At 44.1% G+C, this 18108-nt stretch overlaps 1 protein-coding gene across 1 annotated transcript in view; it reads right to left on the reverse strand.

Moving 5' to 3' along the window:
* Nucleotides 1-2307: 2307 nt before the first annotated feature.
* LOC142591494 (proteasome subunit beta type-5-like) overlaps nucleotides 2308-18108 on the reverse strand; it is a 71428-nt gene continuing 55627 nt past the window's right edge. The window contains exon 7 of the mRNA XM_075703824.1: nucleotides 2308-2453. Coding sequence (XP_075559939.1) covers nucleotides 2362-2453 — 92 coding nt within the window. The 3' untranslated portion in view covers nucleotides 2308-2361. The remainder of the gene's footprint in view (nucleotides 2454-18108) is intronic.

Raw genomic sequence — 18108 nt, forward strand, 5'->3', positions numbered from 1 at the left:
TTTAAAAAGTCTGTATAGTCCAAAAAATAAACACCCTATACTTGCTATATCCTTACATTTATCAACATACAGCAATTTTCGAAGCACTCATACAAAAATGCCAAACTATTCAGTATAAACCACTGCCAACCAGTCAAGCAAGGACTAAGTTAAATAAACTAAAATATGCAACTGCATACATATAAACAGCCCTTTCTTCCCAAGTGTGCCTGCCTGTGTGCCAATGGATTCTTGAAGCGTTCGAAGCCACAAGGCGAGAATGAGACAAATTTATACGCTCCCGCTCGTGATGCAAGGAAGAAAGTCATGAATTTTATACAGTGGGCGAATGGAAGCTAGAGGGCACACAAGTGCTTCGTTACACAGGTCTAGGTGCTCGACCGCAGTGTGTGTCGGCATGACAGAAGCCTGCATACAGTTTGCACACCGCGCTGCTGTGCCTGCGGCATCATGGGTGAAGTGATTTAAGAGGGGATGTGGGGCTAAAATAGCTATTATCACCAGAAAAGTCCATTTTCTAATTTTGCTTGTTTTAGATATCTAAACATATATGTAAAGAAGTCCCTTACCAAGTTTGGTTATTATCTGCCTGATAGAAAGGAGAAAATGAGAATTTGCTTTTAATTGGCGGTGAATGCGTTTCCCATTGAAAGCAGCTGCGAACAGTTTTCAAGATGTCGCCGTAGAGCGAGAAAGGAGCCAGATGCGGAGTCAATTCACTCGTTAGCAAACTTGTTTTTCGCGCTTTCTAGTGATAGAGACCTGTTGAGAGTAATCAAAAACATGCAAAGAAAAAAAAAACATTTTTGGTCACACCGAGTCCAGATTTTCTGCTTTTCTGCAATACCAAAAATGAAGCCGGAATTTGTGGATGCAACTCTCGACATTCCATTCTTCTTCCCACCCGAGGGGTTTTTCTGCCCAGCCCTCTTAATCGACGGTGCTGGTCATCTTTGTATTGCTCTGTGTTTTTCTGCTAGTTCATTGTGATCGGCAGGTGGTTGGCACTGTGGTAGACTATGCCTGCCACAATGTCTTCGATGTGGAAATAGTAGAAAAGCAATTGCCTGTGAGCAATGTTGAGTTGAAGGAGATGGCTCATCCTGTGCAGCAGGGGGCATTCAATTGAGCACTGCTGTCGAGACAGTATGGCACATTCTGAAATCTGAATAAATTTTCCTCAGTTGGCACTTTTTGGCCAATTTGCACTTACAAGACTGCATATAACAATTGTTTTAAAACTGCAATGACAAAAGTTGTTTGCAAGATTGTTTTTAGGCAGGAATCTTGTGAGGAACAAGACTATGGATGTCTTGAACTTCTAAATTGGTTCTATCAAGAAAAAATTAATATATTTCTTGATCACAGTAAAAACATACACATGCAAATTTAGTTATTCAGAAAAGCTTTATCATCATAATTTTTAAAATGATAGTTTTCCTAAGGCAACGCACTTATTTGCTCAATTGGACATGCAACTTTTTCTTGCATTTGTGCTAGAGTAATGAAATTTACGACATGTTCTAAAGAAAAGACAAGGAATCCCAACGTATTTTGTTAAAATCAGCATGTCTGTTCAAAAATTGACCTCTCAGCTCCGCATCCTCACTTAAAAGTGGTTGAACCAGGAACAGGATTTTTTAAACACATGAATAAACTAAACTGCCTGAAGTGATACAGTGCCTGTCAATAATGAACATCTTTTTCACCAAATAAGTGTGGTGGTGAAGTACCAATTAAGGAGAAAGGAAAAGAGGGCATGGTTAGCCAGTGTGTAGAATTAAGCTTTCCCATCGTTTTGACCACACTTACGGCAACTTGAGAAATCGTGAGCAGAAGCTGGCTACCGTTAACTATATCTGAAAAGAACTGAAGAAGGCAACAAGTTCACAAAACCACAACTTTCAGCTACTTTCCAGAGAACCACATAACTGTTTGAATAAATACCAATATATAACCAAATAATTCCAGACTTGCACCAGCAATTAACCACCTATTGCAAAAGTTCTCAGTTCAACAAACTAGAAATATTGGACACACTGCTGCGCACGAGTGCTGCTGTTGCTGGACTAATTTCTGAGTTAGGAAAACTGACTGAACACACACCATGCAATAATTGTAAGTGTACAAAAAGCAAGTGCTACAATTAGTGCATGCATTGTGTTCATATGTAATCATGAAACCAGTATGCTCATTTTAAATCTTGCAAGACTGTGTGACATGGTATTTAATGTCAAAAGGAATGGTGATTCAATTTTGGTCCGCATAGAACATCACATACACTTTAGAAAAGGAAAACTAATCTAATTACAGCTGGGATTACTGTTTATTTGTGCAATGAAAAACTGCAGGGACAAAGTATCACTGCATCTTCTCTGCTTGGTACTTGTAGTACAAGTCCTTGCAGTCTTCTTCACTGATGCACTCCCAGCCAGTTTCTTTCACACGGTACACTGCGCAAAAATACAACAGGATTAATGATCTCCCTGGCTCTTACCGAGTGGCTGACATAAGCAGTGCGGGCACAGGCATAAAACTCTTTGTGCATGTATTGCAAGCACCTCTTATTCACAATGTAGGTATGAATGGCTTTAGATCTTAGCATGTGCCCTTTTGTGTCTTGAGAAATTGATCATCAGCTCAATCAGAAGAGGTGTTTTTGTCGGAAAATTTAAGAGTAAATTCTGCATGACAAACGACGAAACCCAGCCTTCGAAGACGCGTACACAAGATGAGAAAAAAAGAAAACCATAAATGCTGGGATTAGCAAGAGAGTTTAATGAAACACTTGGTTCGAAAAAAACCTGCAGTTTTAGTGCCAAAACAATGATCTGATCGAGAGGCACGTCATAAAGGGGAGGGGGGGGGAGAGGCTTCGGATTAATAACATGCATGTTTTTGTTCAAGCTAAGCAAGCTAAAGCAAGAACTTGCACATACAGTTGAACCCACTTCAACAATATTCAAGTGACACGAAAATTCAATCGTTATAACCAGGTTGCATGAAAAAATCAAAATAGGGGGATGGCAGAGCTGATATGAGAAAACTATATAGGCAGGGGGGCCAGTGCCCCTCCCCACCACCTTCCTCTGCCCGGCTGCTGATTGTGTTCACTCATTTAACTGCGTCCTGGGTGCTCCCATCATGTGTAACAAGTTGTGGCTGTCAGCATTGAAGAATTGCACTGCTGTAACTACAAAGAGGTGTCATGCGTGGCAAGTGATATGCGAGCACTGCCGAGGCATCATTTTGGTGGCCCCAAAAGGGGCCTTTCAAAAATTGCGAGAGGGCTGCCGCGGCAGCCTGTCAGCTTCATAAATCCAGAAGAAATGCTGAGGAGAGATCGCCACAAGCATCTCGCCATGCATTTCTCACTGGCTTGCACAAGAAAAGTCTATGTCCGCCAGCCATGCATGCTTTACGCGAAGCTTGCAGACATCCTTCTCCAAGGCATCCAAGCGCTCCACGTAGTGCGGCGGAAGGTTCCTCGCGAAAACGAAGCCCCAAAGTGACTGAATCATGCCGGGCCTCCTGTGAGGACAACGTTGAGGCAGCCTGCCCTACTGCGTCATCGATGCCGTTGTCGCTATCCGATGCAAGCACGTTCACAATGTTTGGTTAGAAGCACTTAGTTTCCAAATCTATAGCTGTGCGCTTTCTTTTCACCGGCAACGTCGTGCATTGCCGTTGATCAGCGGGCGGATCAGCCATCTTCCGTTTCGATGGCGCGTCAAGCGAAGTTGAGAAACCACGTGGCCCGGAACGACTTCGACACAACCAACCAAAACGAACGCAAGCAATTAAGCTGTTCGCAGAGCTGTACTGAATGAGGAGCCAGCGAGCAACATGTGAGCAATCTTCTTGTGGTGCAGTTGCTGCGATCCATTTGTGTTTTGGAGAGTGGGGTAGCGTCGTAGCGCTATGGGCGCAGCCCATTTGTGTTTGGAGGGGTGGAAGGGAGAGAGCCACACAGAGATGGCTGAAAAATGAGCGTGCAGCGGCCCATCGTGCAGCGGCTTTTTTTCTTTTCAAGGATTTCGCATTTCACTACCTTTCGGCTCGGACACCCAGCAGCCAGACTTCATCGTTATAACTGATAATGCGGCATCAGGCATTGTAGTAACCCGAGTTATTTCACCATGGAAAACAAAAGTCGACGGTGCAGCAGCTTATTGTTATAAATGATATATTGTTAAAACTGGTATCGTTATAAGTGGGTTTGTAATAATATGGCAATTATATGAAAACTAAGCTAAACAAATACTGAACACCATTACATTGTTAATAAACGTTGATCAAACACAGGTGTCCAGTGCAGCACAATCACCTTGCTCTGCATGAAGAGGAAAGCACAAGTCGAAGGGGGTCGCGGTCGGTGGGGGGGGGGATGCAAGTGCCCCAGAGTTCAGGACACTTGTGAATGTGACTGTCAAATACATCATGCTTGGCTTTTTCTTTGGAAAAGCGATTGAAAAGTTATTCTGCACATGCTTGATGCATAAGTTGTTAAAATACAACTTTTGTGCACTCAGCAATTTGGAATTCGTCAAGGATGTTCTACAGAACCTGGCACCTATCACATTAATGTTAAGGAATTTATTGACAGGGGCCTAATTATGGAATCTGTATTTATCGATCTGATGAAAGCCTTTGATACTATAAATCATCACATACTGCTTGTCAGACTTGAACCATTAGGCATATGTGGTCCTTCTCTAAACTTTATTCAAAACTACTTGAGTAACCGGTCTCAGAAGGTAAAAGTTGATGGTCATATCTTGTCATCCAAAATTATCAAGGTAGCAGTCCCCCAAGGATCAATTTTAGGCCCCCTCTTATTTTTGCTCTTTAATGACTTACCTATCATTCTTAACAAGAAAAAATGTATACAGTATTACATGCTGATGACACAACAATCTTCACATCCAGTAATGCAGTTCCCACACTCCGGTCGAAACTGCACATTGACCTCAACATTATTTTATGGTGCAAAAAATAACCAGCAGCTCATCAATTCCACAAAAACCACATTCATGGTGTTTCAATCAAAGTTCAACCTTCTGTTAACAGCGCTGATTATGACTTACTGGTTTCAAATGAAGCACAATTTCTTGGCACCATAACAGATACTGAACTGAAACTTATGTCCATGCTTGTTCAATGTTGAAAAAGATTGCATTTGGCATCTACATCACAGCCGAACCCACTTATAACAATACTGAAGTGCCACGAAAATTCCTTTGTTATAACCGATTTTTATAACTGGATTGCATGGCGGGCAGGCCAGTGCACCTCCTCACCACATTCCCCCATCCAGCTGCTGATTGTGTTCATTCGTATAACTGCTTCCTAGGCGCTCTGATCGCGTGTAACAAGCCGTGGCTATCCGCGTTGAAGAATGGCACTGATATAACTGCAAAAAGGAGTCACAGATGGCAAGCGATACGCGAGCTCCACCAAGGCATCGCTTTGGTGGCCCCAAAAGGGGCCTTTTAAAAAATGAGAGAAGGTTGCCGTGGCAGCCTGTAAGCTTGAGAAATCTATAAGAAACACTGAGGCGAGCCGCCACAAGCATCTCTCGCCCCATATTTCTCATTGCCTTGTATGAGAAAACCCTATGTTTCAAATGAAGCGCAATTTCTTGGCGCCATAATAGATACTGAACTGAAACTTTATGTCTATGCTTGTTCAATGTTGAAAAAGATTGCATTTGGCATCCACATCACAAGCAAACCCACTTATAACAATATTGAAGTGCCACGAAAATTCCTTTGTTATAACCGATAATTTCCTATCCTATCCTATCGCGCCCCATGCACTTTGTGCTATAGGTGCGAGTGAAAGTGTGCGAAGGTGAGACAAGAAATATGGTGGTTTGAGGAGTGCCGCCTTCATGCGCGAGCAAAGGGAAAGCCGGGGAGGGGAGTGAGCTCACAGTAATGCGATCAAGCGCACGTGAGGGAGCGGGCTGGGGCGGAGTGGGGAGCAAGTTGGCATCCGTCTGGTCTCAGCAGCCGTGGCTGCGCATGGCTGTAGGTGCGGCTGAGCACATACGCAGCCGGGCACCCTGCTTTAGAGGTAATCTGCCGCGTGTGCAAAGAGTGGGTGTGCTGAGAAGGCGTGGCACCATGTAAACTGTCTTACCGCATGTTTAGTATCGGAGGTTGCGTAATCTCGAGTTTCGGTGACCCCTTGGAGGGAGAGGCAAACGAAGCATTCACTCCCCTTTGCCGGCGACGCCATAGAGAAAGAATTTGTGACGCTATCAGCCGCGGGGGCTTGTGAAATAAACTTGAAGCTCTAAATCATGGAAGCTATGGAGGGAGCAAGCCAACGTGATGAAGGATGTTAATGGCAAGGATGCACGTGATACTCCAAGAATGTCATGACAGGACATGCAATACGTGCACAGGGCCAATGGTGCCAAAGCGAAAGCAAGCGCATGCATGCATAAGGCTATTGTGATTTCATCACAAGGCTATCATGAGCCTTGTGAACAAAGCTCCCGTACAGGAGTCGAAACACCATTATCATTTGTTTGTGGTCGTCATCTATTTTTACCTTTAACAATGAAGTTCGTTAATTCGGGTTTAATGGCGCAAAAGCGACTAAGGCCATGCTGCGTTAGTCACAGGACAGTATGAGATCCAATGTTAAGGCAGCAATAGCTGCGTTACCTTAAAGTTGATGTAGATAACCGGTTTCATCTAAAAACTCTTAACAAGTTAGTGAATGGCACTAGTGGATCATCGCCCAATATTAAGGCAGGGTGTAAAGGTATATGCAAGTGAAAAATTTTTTAAACGTTTCCGCCTCTGTGTTTCAGTGTGTGGACATGACATAATGATGTGGCTTACTGTAAGCGATTCATGACATTTCTTGCATGTTGGTGGGTTTTCATTTCGAAGTAGAAAACTGTGTGTTAGATGCACGTGTCCAATTCGAAGTTGACATAAGATTACCTCATTGAGCCGTTCTTGGTGCATGCATGATTTCCACTGGCGAAGCAGGGGTTTAGTCATATTAACTTGTTATTTAAGCACGAGTTCCATTCTTGTTGCCATTTTGATGCTAGGGCCTTATGAATCGCTCGGATACTGTCTTTGTATGGAAGTGTTATGTGTGTTATGTTCTTGTGCGCTGCCATGGATGCGCTTCTATCTGCAGCTTCATTCCCTGCTATCCCAACATGGCTTGGAACCCAGCAGAATCGTATGGTTCCTCTGTATTTCTTGTTAAATAGTACTATGTTTAGGATATCGCCAAGCAGGGGTTCAGACACGGAGTTAAAGTTTAGAGCTCTTAGGGCACTTAACGAGTCGGTATAAATAATAGCATTCTTCTGCTTGTCGGTAGTAGTTTTCTTAACCGCCATCCATATCGCATAAACTTCAACGGTAAACACTGAAGAAAAATTATTTATCCGAATGCTATTTTCCCAATTTTTCGTTATGATCCCTACACCGACGTATTCTTGTGTTTTAGAGTTGTCAGTGTAAAATTCCGTGTAGTTTATATATTTTTCTTGAATAGCTCGGAACTCTTGTATTATGTGTTCTTGTGGAATGTCTTTTTTCTTTACATGTGTTAACGACCAGTCACATAGCTGTGTAAAATTGCACCACGGGGGCAATCTTGGTGGCCTTTCAGCAACCTGCAGGGCTTCAGGAGGAACATCAAAGTCTGACAGTATTGCTCGTGTCGTAAGACGAGTGGCCAAATCATGTTCGGTTTATTTGTGTAGTGTACTCGTGATTTGCACTGTGTTACGATGTTGTAGCATAAGAAGCCAACAAACACTGACACCAAGGAAAACATAGGGGAAATTACTTGTGCTTAATAAATGAAATAAAGAAACAATACCTTAATGGAAATTCAAGTGGATGGAAAAACAACTTGCCGCAGGTTGTGGGTTCGGTTCCCACCTGCGGCAAGTTGTTTTTTCATCCACTTTAATTTCCATTAATTAATCGTCTCTTTATTTCATTTATTAACCACAAGTAATTTTCCCTATGTTGTCCTTGGTGTCAGTGTTTGTTGGCTTCTTATGATATGACGAATAAAAATTGGGCCCCTCGGTTAACCCCCTTTCTTGATGTTGTAGCATGTATGTTGTGGTGATGACCGAATTCTTAATACATAGCAAAGCGTAAAGGCTCATTGCAGTCAACATATAAACTTAGGACAGGCGATGTTCTGTAGGCACCACTCACCAGTAGTCGCAGGCCAAGATTATGAACTGGGTCAAGTCGCTTAATGTAGGACTGCCTAGCTACACTGCAAACTACACTGCTGTAGTCGAGGATGCTACGTACAAGGAACCAGTATATACGTAGTAGACAAGTTCGGTCAGATCCCCAGTGCTTATGCGATAAAACCTTGAGGATATTTAGTGCTTTATTTGCTTTAATTTTAGCTGCGTTAATGTGGGCCAGGAAGTTCAGTTTTGTGTCAAAAGTTACGCCTAAAAATTTGTAGTGTTCTTTGACCGGCAGCGTTGTACCATCAGGGTGTCTACCAAGTTGACATTTCCAAATTCCCCGAGTTTTCCAGGTTTTCCCTGAGCACCTTTGCAAAATTCCCTGAATGAGCCAGAACTTTATTTTATGTCAAGACAGGCTGACACCACGTTGCCCGATGCTGTCACTCTCTAGTAAGCATGCTGAAACAAAACAAAAATAACTTAATCCAGTTTGAATAGTAAGGATTAATATCTATTTTATTTAAAAAGAAAACAGAAGGAAGGTGTTAGTAAAATGCACAGTGAAAGAAATGGTAAAGCCCATTCCAAATTGAGTCGAACATTTTCAAATACGAATGAAAAGGAGATGCATACATAAGTAAATATTTTTTAATATGAGCTATTTCTATCAACTGATAGCAAGCTCATCTGTATGAGGCCCTGAACTTTGTCACAACTAAGGTTCTCTCTCAGCAGCTGGGAAGTCAACCTCAACTGTCCTGACATACTCTCAGCCCGTACACAACATCTCAGTGTTGGGTTTCACTGCTTAAAACAGTTTATTTTGGTTTGCATGAGGGACACCTGTATCTCAGCGTCAGCCAACACTTAGTTTTTTTAGCTCAAGCTCCTTCAAAAAGGCGGCGGCACCCTTCCTTTCCCGTTAATTCCTCAGTGCGTCAGTCCTTCCTGTTCTGATCCTCCTTCTACCACGCTTTCACCACATGGATCATCTGAAGCATCCTCTTGGTCAGTTGTACAGTCAACGTCCGATTTTTCGAATTCCCTAGGGGCCGCAAAAACATCCGAAAGTCGGGCAGTCCAAAAATAATGAATGCCTGTCTTTGACTGCCCTTAAAGGCTAAAATTGCCACAGGCACGCCCGAAAAGAGAGAGAGAGAGAGAAAATGATAAATGAAAGGTAGGGAGGTTAAACAGGACTGAGCCCGGTTGGCTACCCTACACTGGGGAAAGGGAAAGGGGGACGGAAAGATTAAAAGAGAAAGTCCACTGGGGATATCAGTCGGTCACTTAGTCCGGATCACAGACGCTGACTCAATCCGGTATCTTTCAAGTATCGCAGCAGCGCTTTTGTGGCCTTTTGTAGCGCTTTTGTGGCCTTTTGTAGCTGCGATATTCGAGGCCATGGTCCCAAGATCTTTTTCAAGGTGAACGGCTTTCCATCTAGCTGATTGAGAGCTGTGCAGAGGTCTTGCCTTTCATCTTCAAAAGATGGGCAGTAGCACAGTAGGTATTCTATGGTTTCCTCGACACCGCAGGCATTGCACTCGGCGCTATCAGCCATTCCAATAAAAAATGCATATGCATTGGTGAATGCGACGCCCAAACGTAAGCGGCACAGCACTGTTTCCTAATTTCGCGGAAGACCTGGTAACAGCCGCAGTTGCATAAAGGGATCGAGGGAATGCAATCGATGTTGAGTGAATTCAGGTGTGTGCCACTTCTCCAATGTCAAAGAGTGCGCTAGTTTGCCTAAGTGTTGGGCTGCATTGGTCCGCGATAAAGGTATAGAAACAAGGGTTGCTCCTTCGTGTGCTTTCCTAGCAGCTTCGTCAGCGAGGTCGTTGCCGGAGATACCGCAATGACCAGGCAGCCACTGAAACACGACGTCGTGTCCTTTCGTGATCATGTGATGGTGCATTTCTCGTATCTCCGACACGAGTTGTTCACATGACCCGCGACGAAGAGATGACAGAAAACATTGTAAGGCCGCCTTTGAATCGCCCGAAAAAGCTCTTAAGGCCTGCCACTACACTTATTAGGCATATCGGTGCTCATACTGTGACAGGAGATGGGGGTGCATGTGTGTATAATTAAGGAATACATACTGTGTCCCGTGACAATTGCCCCTTCCCACGCGACGAAGAGATGACAGAAGGCATTGTAAGGCCGCCTTTGAATCGCCCGAAAAAGCTCTTAAGGCCTGCCAGTACACTTACTAGGCATATCGGTGCTCGTACTGTGACAGGAGAGGGGGGTGCACGTGTGTATAATTAAGGAATACATACAGTGTCCCGTGACAATTGCCCCTTCCCACGCTTGTTATGTTTCACCGCCTAACACTAATGTAACGAGGCGAAGCTAACTTTCGGAGACTGACATTACACAACGCGCTGTGCTCTGCGAGCTTCAAAGCCAATCGCGAGGATTACAAAGGCGGAGTCGGTGCCATTGGTGACAGCGGCGAATTCTTTCAATGAAAAACACGGCACATGGCGCATGGCAAGAAGCTTAATAGCGAACATAGAAGCAGCTGTGGTGGTGGTTACGGCTGCCAGCGGATCTGCGTGCGAGAGTGCCGGTTCGAGGCGGCGAGATAATCAAAATAGCGGCGGTGGTGGCTTTGATTAATGCCATTTCAGACCTGCAGTCAGGGCAATATACATTGACTATATGGAGTACGTGGTGGTGCCGCAAAGCCGTGCAAATTATCGGGCATGTCCGAAAAATCGGGCGTCTAGAAAATCGGTCGTTAACTACTCTGGCAATACATCGTGCCGATGACACAGCGTCAATGACGATTCGTTGCGATTCCTCTGTTACTGGAGCCAGCATTAACACGACTTTCGTTCCCTTTCAATAAAGTTACAGCTAATTTTCCCTGATAGAAGCACAAATTCCCCGAGTTTTCCCTGAGTTTTTCCAGACTGTTCAAATTCCCTGAGAATTCCCGGTTTTCCCAGTTTCCCCGGTTGGTAGACACCCTGACCATGTAATGTGAGAGCTGGAGTGCAGTGTGACCCTCATTTCTGGGAAAAGAGAACTGTAGCAGTTTTGAGTGTTGAAAACCGGAAAACATTTCTGTCAGTCCATTGTGTAAGATTATTTATCGTTATTTGTAGTTGTCGTTCGCAGGTGGGTAAGTTTGAGGCCTGGCAAGCCACTTGCAAATCATCAACATATAATGAGTGCATAACAGATGATGGGGGGGGATGATCTTATTTACAGAGTTAATTTTGACTATGAAGAGCGTTGTGCTCAGAATGCAACCTTGTGGAACGCCATTTTCTTGTGTGAACGCAGGCGAAAGTATTGTGCCGAGACGTACTTGAAATGTTCGGTTTGACGTGAAATCGCATAGACAATTTAGCATTCTTCCGCGAATCCCCCCCCCCCCCCCCCCATGTCAGGCAGGTCTCTCAAAATTCCCTATCACCATGTGGTATCATACGCCTTTTCTAAATCAAAGAAAACCGCGAGGCAGTATTGTTTGTTAAGAAACGCGTCATGCATTTCATGTTCTACTCGCACGAGATGGCCAGTGGTGGAGCAGCCCTTTTTGTATCTGCACTGGTGCTTGTCTATTAGGCTTCTTGTTTCAAGGATGAATGTGAGTCTTATGTTTATAATGCTCTCGTAGGATTTGGCTAGACAACTTGTTAGTGAAATGGGTCTATAGCTGCTAGGGGATGTTGCGGGTTTACCAGGTTTTAGAAGAGGCACTACTACGGCGTTTTTCCTATCTGTAGGCATTACCCCAGACTCCCATACCTTGTTGAATTTAAGTGCCTCAACCGATGCTTCAGATAGGTGTGCCAGCATTGTGTAGTGGACACGGTCAAAGATAGATAGGACAACTTTATTGAAGAATAAAACGCTCAATGGTTGGATCCCCTAGACAAGGGCCCCACTGGCTTCCGCACGCCGTCTTGCTTGTTGGATGATGGCCCTTTGGACCTCTTCCTGTGAGCTGGACAGCGCCGCCTCCCATTGTGTATGATCCGTAATTTCTGTGTTTGTCTTTTGTGTATATGCCGTGTATGCCCATGAGATGTGGTCTAAGGTTGGCATGGCTCCGCACCATGGGCATGTGTCCGCATATCTTTCAGGGTGAATTTTATGGAGAATGTGCAGGTTGCTATGTGTATACGTTTGCAGCTTTCTCCATATAACCTGTTCTTCCTTACTGAGGTTCTTATCTGGGGGTGGTAGTTTCATTCTATTTCCTCTGTGGTAGTTTAAAATTGCAGAGTAGTTCTGGTCAATCGGGATCAGGTCTTCAGAGGTGTCCTGTGAGCACCCGTGGTGTGTAGCATGCGCACGAGCTACTCTGTCAGCCTCTTCGTTTCCCTTGATTCCCTCATGACTGGGTACCCATATAAGGTGAAACCTGGCTCGGGGTTTTATATCTCGTATAATCCTATAAGCTGTGGTGCATACTCGTCCCCTGAGGTAGCTTCTGCATGCCGCTTGAGAGTCTGACAGGATGGTTATTTGTTGTTGGTTTGGTTCCGTCGCTTTGATAGCAAGGGCTATTGCGATATCTTCTGCTTCCATGATAGTGGTGTTGCGAGTGGAGGCGGTAATGATTTCTCTGCCCAAATAGTCAGTGACAGCAGCTACCGTTCTTTTCTGCCCGCCTGGGTATCTTGCCGCGTCCATGAAGCGGGAGTTTGGTTTGTCGCCGTGCGTTTTCTCAATGTATGCAGCTCTGGCTTCTCTTCTGCCTGCATGTAGAGTTGGGTCCATATTTCTGGGTATTGGCGCCACTTTGATGCTGTTTCTGATTATTGTGGGGATGGGTTTAGCTTGGTTGTGTTTTTCTAGGAACTTGTGATACCCGAGTCTGCCAAGGAGTTTCCTACCCGTGGTCGTTTGTGCAAGTCCGTTTCTTTGAGTTATCAATTGAGCTTCTGCCAGTTCTTCGAATGTATTATGAATTCCGAGAGACATGAGTTTTTCGGTTGAGGCGCATTGCGGAATTTGTAGGGCGATCTTGTATGCTTTCCGTAAGCACGAATTGATCGCATCCCTCTCTGTTTTCGTTAGCTCGTAATACGGCAAGCTGTAAATGAAGCGGCTAACCACCAGACTTCTGATTAGGTGAAGGGTGTCCGATTCCTTCATCGCCGTCCTTTTAGTGGCTATCCGCTTTATCATTCTTGAGACTTGTGTTGCCGTCTTGATGAGGTTGACCTGTTGCCGTTTTTTTTACCAGCAGAAAGAACTCTGTTTAATTGATGTATTGTGAGGGGATTATTATAGTCTCTTTTTCTCCGCCAACTCTTTATATTTTAAGAATGTATTTGAATAGTTTGCTGAGCTGGATATGGATAAGTGTCCACCTAATAAGTTGGCCTGGTCCTGTAGTGTTGTATGTGTGCCTGGACATGCAAGTAGTGGTATTGTGTATGATGAGTACTCTCCTCTAAATTTCCTCACCTGGTCCCACATTCGTTTTGATGCGACTGTACTGTTGATTGAGGATATGTATTTTTGCCATGACAATTTCTCCGCCTTTCTTCGAATAAATCGTGCTTTGGCTTTGGCCTGTTTTAAATTTAGAAGATTGTTATAAGTGGGGTACCTCCGTAGGATTCTCCAGGCCTTAGTTTGTTCTTGTTTGGCTTCAGTACATTCGTTTGTCCGCCAAGGATTTATCTTTTTGCGCACAATACCGGATGACTGGGGTATTGTCTTTTCTGTCGCTGAGATTATAACTTCAGTGATTTTTTTTATTAGTTCGTCAATACTAAGCTCTGGCGAAAAGACATTCTTCAGTTTCGCGTTCTCCATAAAAACCAGCCAGCCAGCGAGCTGTAATTTCCATCGGCATGGTCTTGTTACTAAGGTTTGTGGTGATGATAGTGACCATATGAAATGCTGAGAGCTTCCCATTTAAGATCAGTAAAAAGAGAGGGTGAGCAAAAAGCTAAATCTAAACAACTAAAAATGCGGGAAGTCGGTGAGAAGTAGGTTGGTGCACCCGAGTTTAAAAGACAGATGTCATTTGACAGAATAAAATCTTTGAGTTGCCCTCTTTGGTCAGTTTTGACACTGCCCCAAACAGTACAATGAGCATTAAAATCTCCTGCTAAAAGAAATGGCTCCGGTAACTGACCTGTTAGATAATCTAAGTCTTTAATACAGTGAAATATACAGGTGGAATATACAGTGAGCAAATGGTGATGGCTTCGAAAGATAGAATGGTGACAGCTACGACCTCTAAAGATGTATTCAATTGGACATTTTGGGTAGGAGTGCCGCCCTGCACGACTGTAGCCACTCCACCTGACAAAACGGCTGGAACATTCGCGGTCCCTTTGGACAACGGTGAAGCCTCTAAGGAAATGACTGTGTTTAGGGCCTAAGTTTGTTTCCTGTAGGCAAAATGTGACTGGTGAAAACTTATTTATTATGTCTTTAATGTCACCGAAATTGTGAATCAGTCCTCTATAATTCCAATGCGTGATAAAGCCATAGTGGCTGAATTGAGAATGTTAATTTATTTACATGTACTAAGCAACTGTACGTGACATTTGTTAACGGAAATGTATTATTGGAAGAACGGTGACCAATCAGGTTACTGGTCCCTTTCTTACCGTAGTTATTGTGAGCTTGTCTTTCTTAATGTGCTCCACAGAGCGCTGATCTTTTGGCGTCGATGATGCCAGAGTTTTTGCATCAACCCCCATAGCCTTCTCCGAGGCGCTGGATGGTTGAGAACTAGGCGCTGAGACGCGCGTCTCAGGCCTGGGAGTTCGGTTTAGCCTGGGGCCCTGCGAAACTAGGGTCTGCAGGCCCGTCTTTGATGATAATGGAGCAGCACTGGCTGCTGCCACCAAGGGGGTGGATGGAGTTACTACTGGGCCACTGACTGCAATCCCTGTAGACTCCAGAGACCACTGCGGCGCTTCCCCCTACTGCACTGCACTGGCGTAGGTTGTTTGAGTCAAGTGTGCTAATTTCTTTCATGCTTCATAGAAGAAAATCTTTTTCGCCGTAAGTGCAATTATTTCTTTTTCTTCCTTCCAGCAAGGGCAAGATTGTGAATACGCTGGATGATCTTTGCAGTTTTTACAGTGGGGAGCAGCAGCATTGCAGTTGTCCGACTGATGGTCATTGGCACTACACTTTGCACATGTCGATTTACCTCCGCATGATTGCGATGCATGTCCGAACCTCTGGCACTTGATACACCACCTCGGGTTTGGGATATACAGTCTCACGTTGATCTTCAGATAGCCTGCATCAAGTGTACTAGGTACAATACTGGTACCAAAGGTAAATATAACGTGTTTGGTTGGGATTTGTTCATCATTTCTTCGGAGAGTTATTCTTTGAACCTTGATTACATTTTGTTCTTGGAAACCTTCCAGGAGTTCTTCATCGCTCAAGTTTAAGAAATCTTCTTCTGATATTACGCTCCTGCTTGTGTTAAGAGAACGGTGCACTGAGATTGTGACTTTGATGTCACCGACACTGGCGAGAACAGCAAGCTTTTCAAAATACTTGGTCTTTGGTCTTGAGTTCAAGGAGGAGGTCCCCACTTGACATCTTTAAAACCTTGTATTGTTTTCCAATTTCTTCTGCTAGGTATTTTGCTACTAGGAATGGGGATAGCTTTCTCATTGGCACAGATCCTTCACTGTGCATCACATGGTGGCGTGGGAATGTTTCTATGTTGCTTTTTAGAGTGAAATCAAAAATTGCTTCGGTGCGCCCTCTTTTGTTAGGACAATCTCGAAGGGGCGGGGGAATGCATTTACCATGTCATTCTTAGAATATTCAGTGGCGATGGTAGCCACCTACCACCGAGCCCAACAAGGGGACGCTACGAGGTTAGGAACATATCTGTAGACATCAGCTATACAACGCCGCTATAACCTAATACATGTACCCAAGGCAGGGTAGATACACACGGTTAACCCTTGCTGCCTGGAAAATGAGAAGTAAAATGAAATGAGTAGAAGATAGGAAAGATTGAAAGTGAGAAAGAAAGACGAAGAGTGGAGAGGGGGACAGTAAGAGGCAGCTACCCATTTCCCCCGGGTGGGTCAGTCCGGGGGTGCCGTCTACGTGAAGCGGAGGCCAAGGAGGTGTGTTGCCGCCACTGAGGGGCCGTAAAGGTCCAAACACCCGGAATTGGCTCAACGCCCAGGATCCCTTTTTCCCCGGACACAGCTAAGCCGCGCACGGTTACATGTGGGGGGTCCAACCCTCGTGTGCTCGGGTACGTGGTGTCGCAACACAGCAAACACCTGCTGGCGCAGACGCCCTTGCGGGGTTTAACAACGAAGTAGAAACTATGTGACACAAGGCACCTTTGATTTCTATGGCCGCTCATGCCAATGCCTAAAGAGGCACTAAGGAGAAACACTAAATATGTTTAGACTTATAAAACGTTATTATTAGAGACCGAATTTAGAGGCAAATACCTCATTCTTCCTGCACATCAGAACTGCACCCCCTTGGTGTATGAAGACAAATTATAGGTTGTGAAATGGTTACTAATGGCAATGCACTAGGCAATGTGACCTAGCAAGTAAGCGCTAGTGTTGTTGATGTTAGTTGAGCTTTCGATGGCCTTTCACTATCTGCCTGATGCTGTTTAGCAATGCCAGAGAAAAAGATCACCGAAAGTATTTATTTGGAAGTTAACAAGCAACTGTTACATTGCAGGTGGAGATTTGAGAAAGGCACAGCATTTTGAGAAAGGTGTACTGTAGATTGTAGCCTGGAAAGACTTGACTGTAGCGTGTTCTCTGTGGGTGCTACGTGGAGGTGTGCGAATTCTGCTGCAGGTACTGCTGACTGTAGTTTATCCTTTTCCAGTGCATTCGCTGCTTTGAAATTGCACACCGTGTCATCTGCTCAGCAGCTTTTGAATTCGTGGTGTATGATGAGCATGAGCAAAGGTCCCACATGTCACATCACTGTAACATATCATGCATCAAGCAAAAAGAAATCTCTTTAATCCTGCCATTAATCACTGTTACACTCGAAATTATATTCTGCTGCGCAAGGATATTGCCCGCGTACTCCTCGTACCTTCGGCAGCACTGTAAACAACTTGTGAGATGGAGTATAGTTATCACTAGAAAAGAAAATGACAACCGAACTTCCTGCACTCAAAACCCCAGTGCTGATACATCAGTGTGGTGACCTCACGTATTTGAAAGTATTTTTTCGTATTTGTGCCACTGTATCAGAGTAAATGCTCTGAAGCTGGTTTGTGAAAGTCAAGACAGCATTGCTTCCTGTCTTGTTTCTGCATTATCACTGTTCAACTCAATTTGAGCTTTATATGAAACTCTACCAAGCAAAATTGTATGAACTAAGGATTCCGCAATAAAGCTGATTTTCTTCTCCGCCTATGATTGTAACATGAAATTGAGGAATGCAGACAAAACTTGGTATTGCGAACTTTCCAGCGCACTCACCAATTTCAGTTTGTGTCTGAATTCCAAGTAAGTTATATTCTTCCACAGAGCTTATAGTTTTTATACTTTTGCTCATGGGTGTACACCTAGAGGACAATAGCTTTTCCCTCTTCCTTCTTTCCCTTGTTTGTTGTATCACAGTTCATCTTCAGATTTTCAGCACTTGTGTTCTGCTTTGTTTTGTTGGTCTAGCACATCATTTTCCTTGATGCTGGTTACAACTGCTGCATGCACCATTGTGCATGCCAGAATGGGTATATTGCAAGAAACTTAGCACGTGCACATTGTTAAAGTCATGGGGGTATAACTGGTTGGAAAGAGCTGGAAGGTGCTATGTTCATAACCAGTTTCAGGGCTGTCTTTCTTTTAAAAATCTTTTACATGTTTAATTTTATCGTCACCATTACCAGGGAGCCACTGCAACGCCAGTGACAAAATACTGGTGCAGCTGTAAATAATTTA

The sequence above is a fragment of the Dermacentor variabilis genome, chromosome 1 (assembly GCF_050947875.1).
Source record: "Dermacentor variabilis isolate Ectoservices chromosome 1, ASM5094787v1, whole genome shotgun sequence".
NCBI lineage: Eukaryota > Metazoa > Arthropoda > Arachnida > Ixodida > Ixodidae > Dermacentor > Dermacentor variabilis.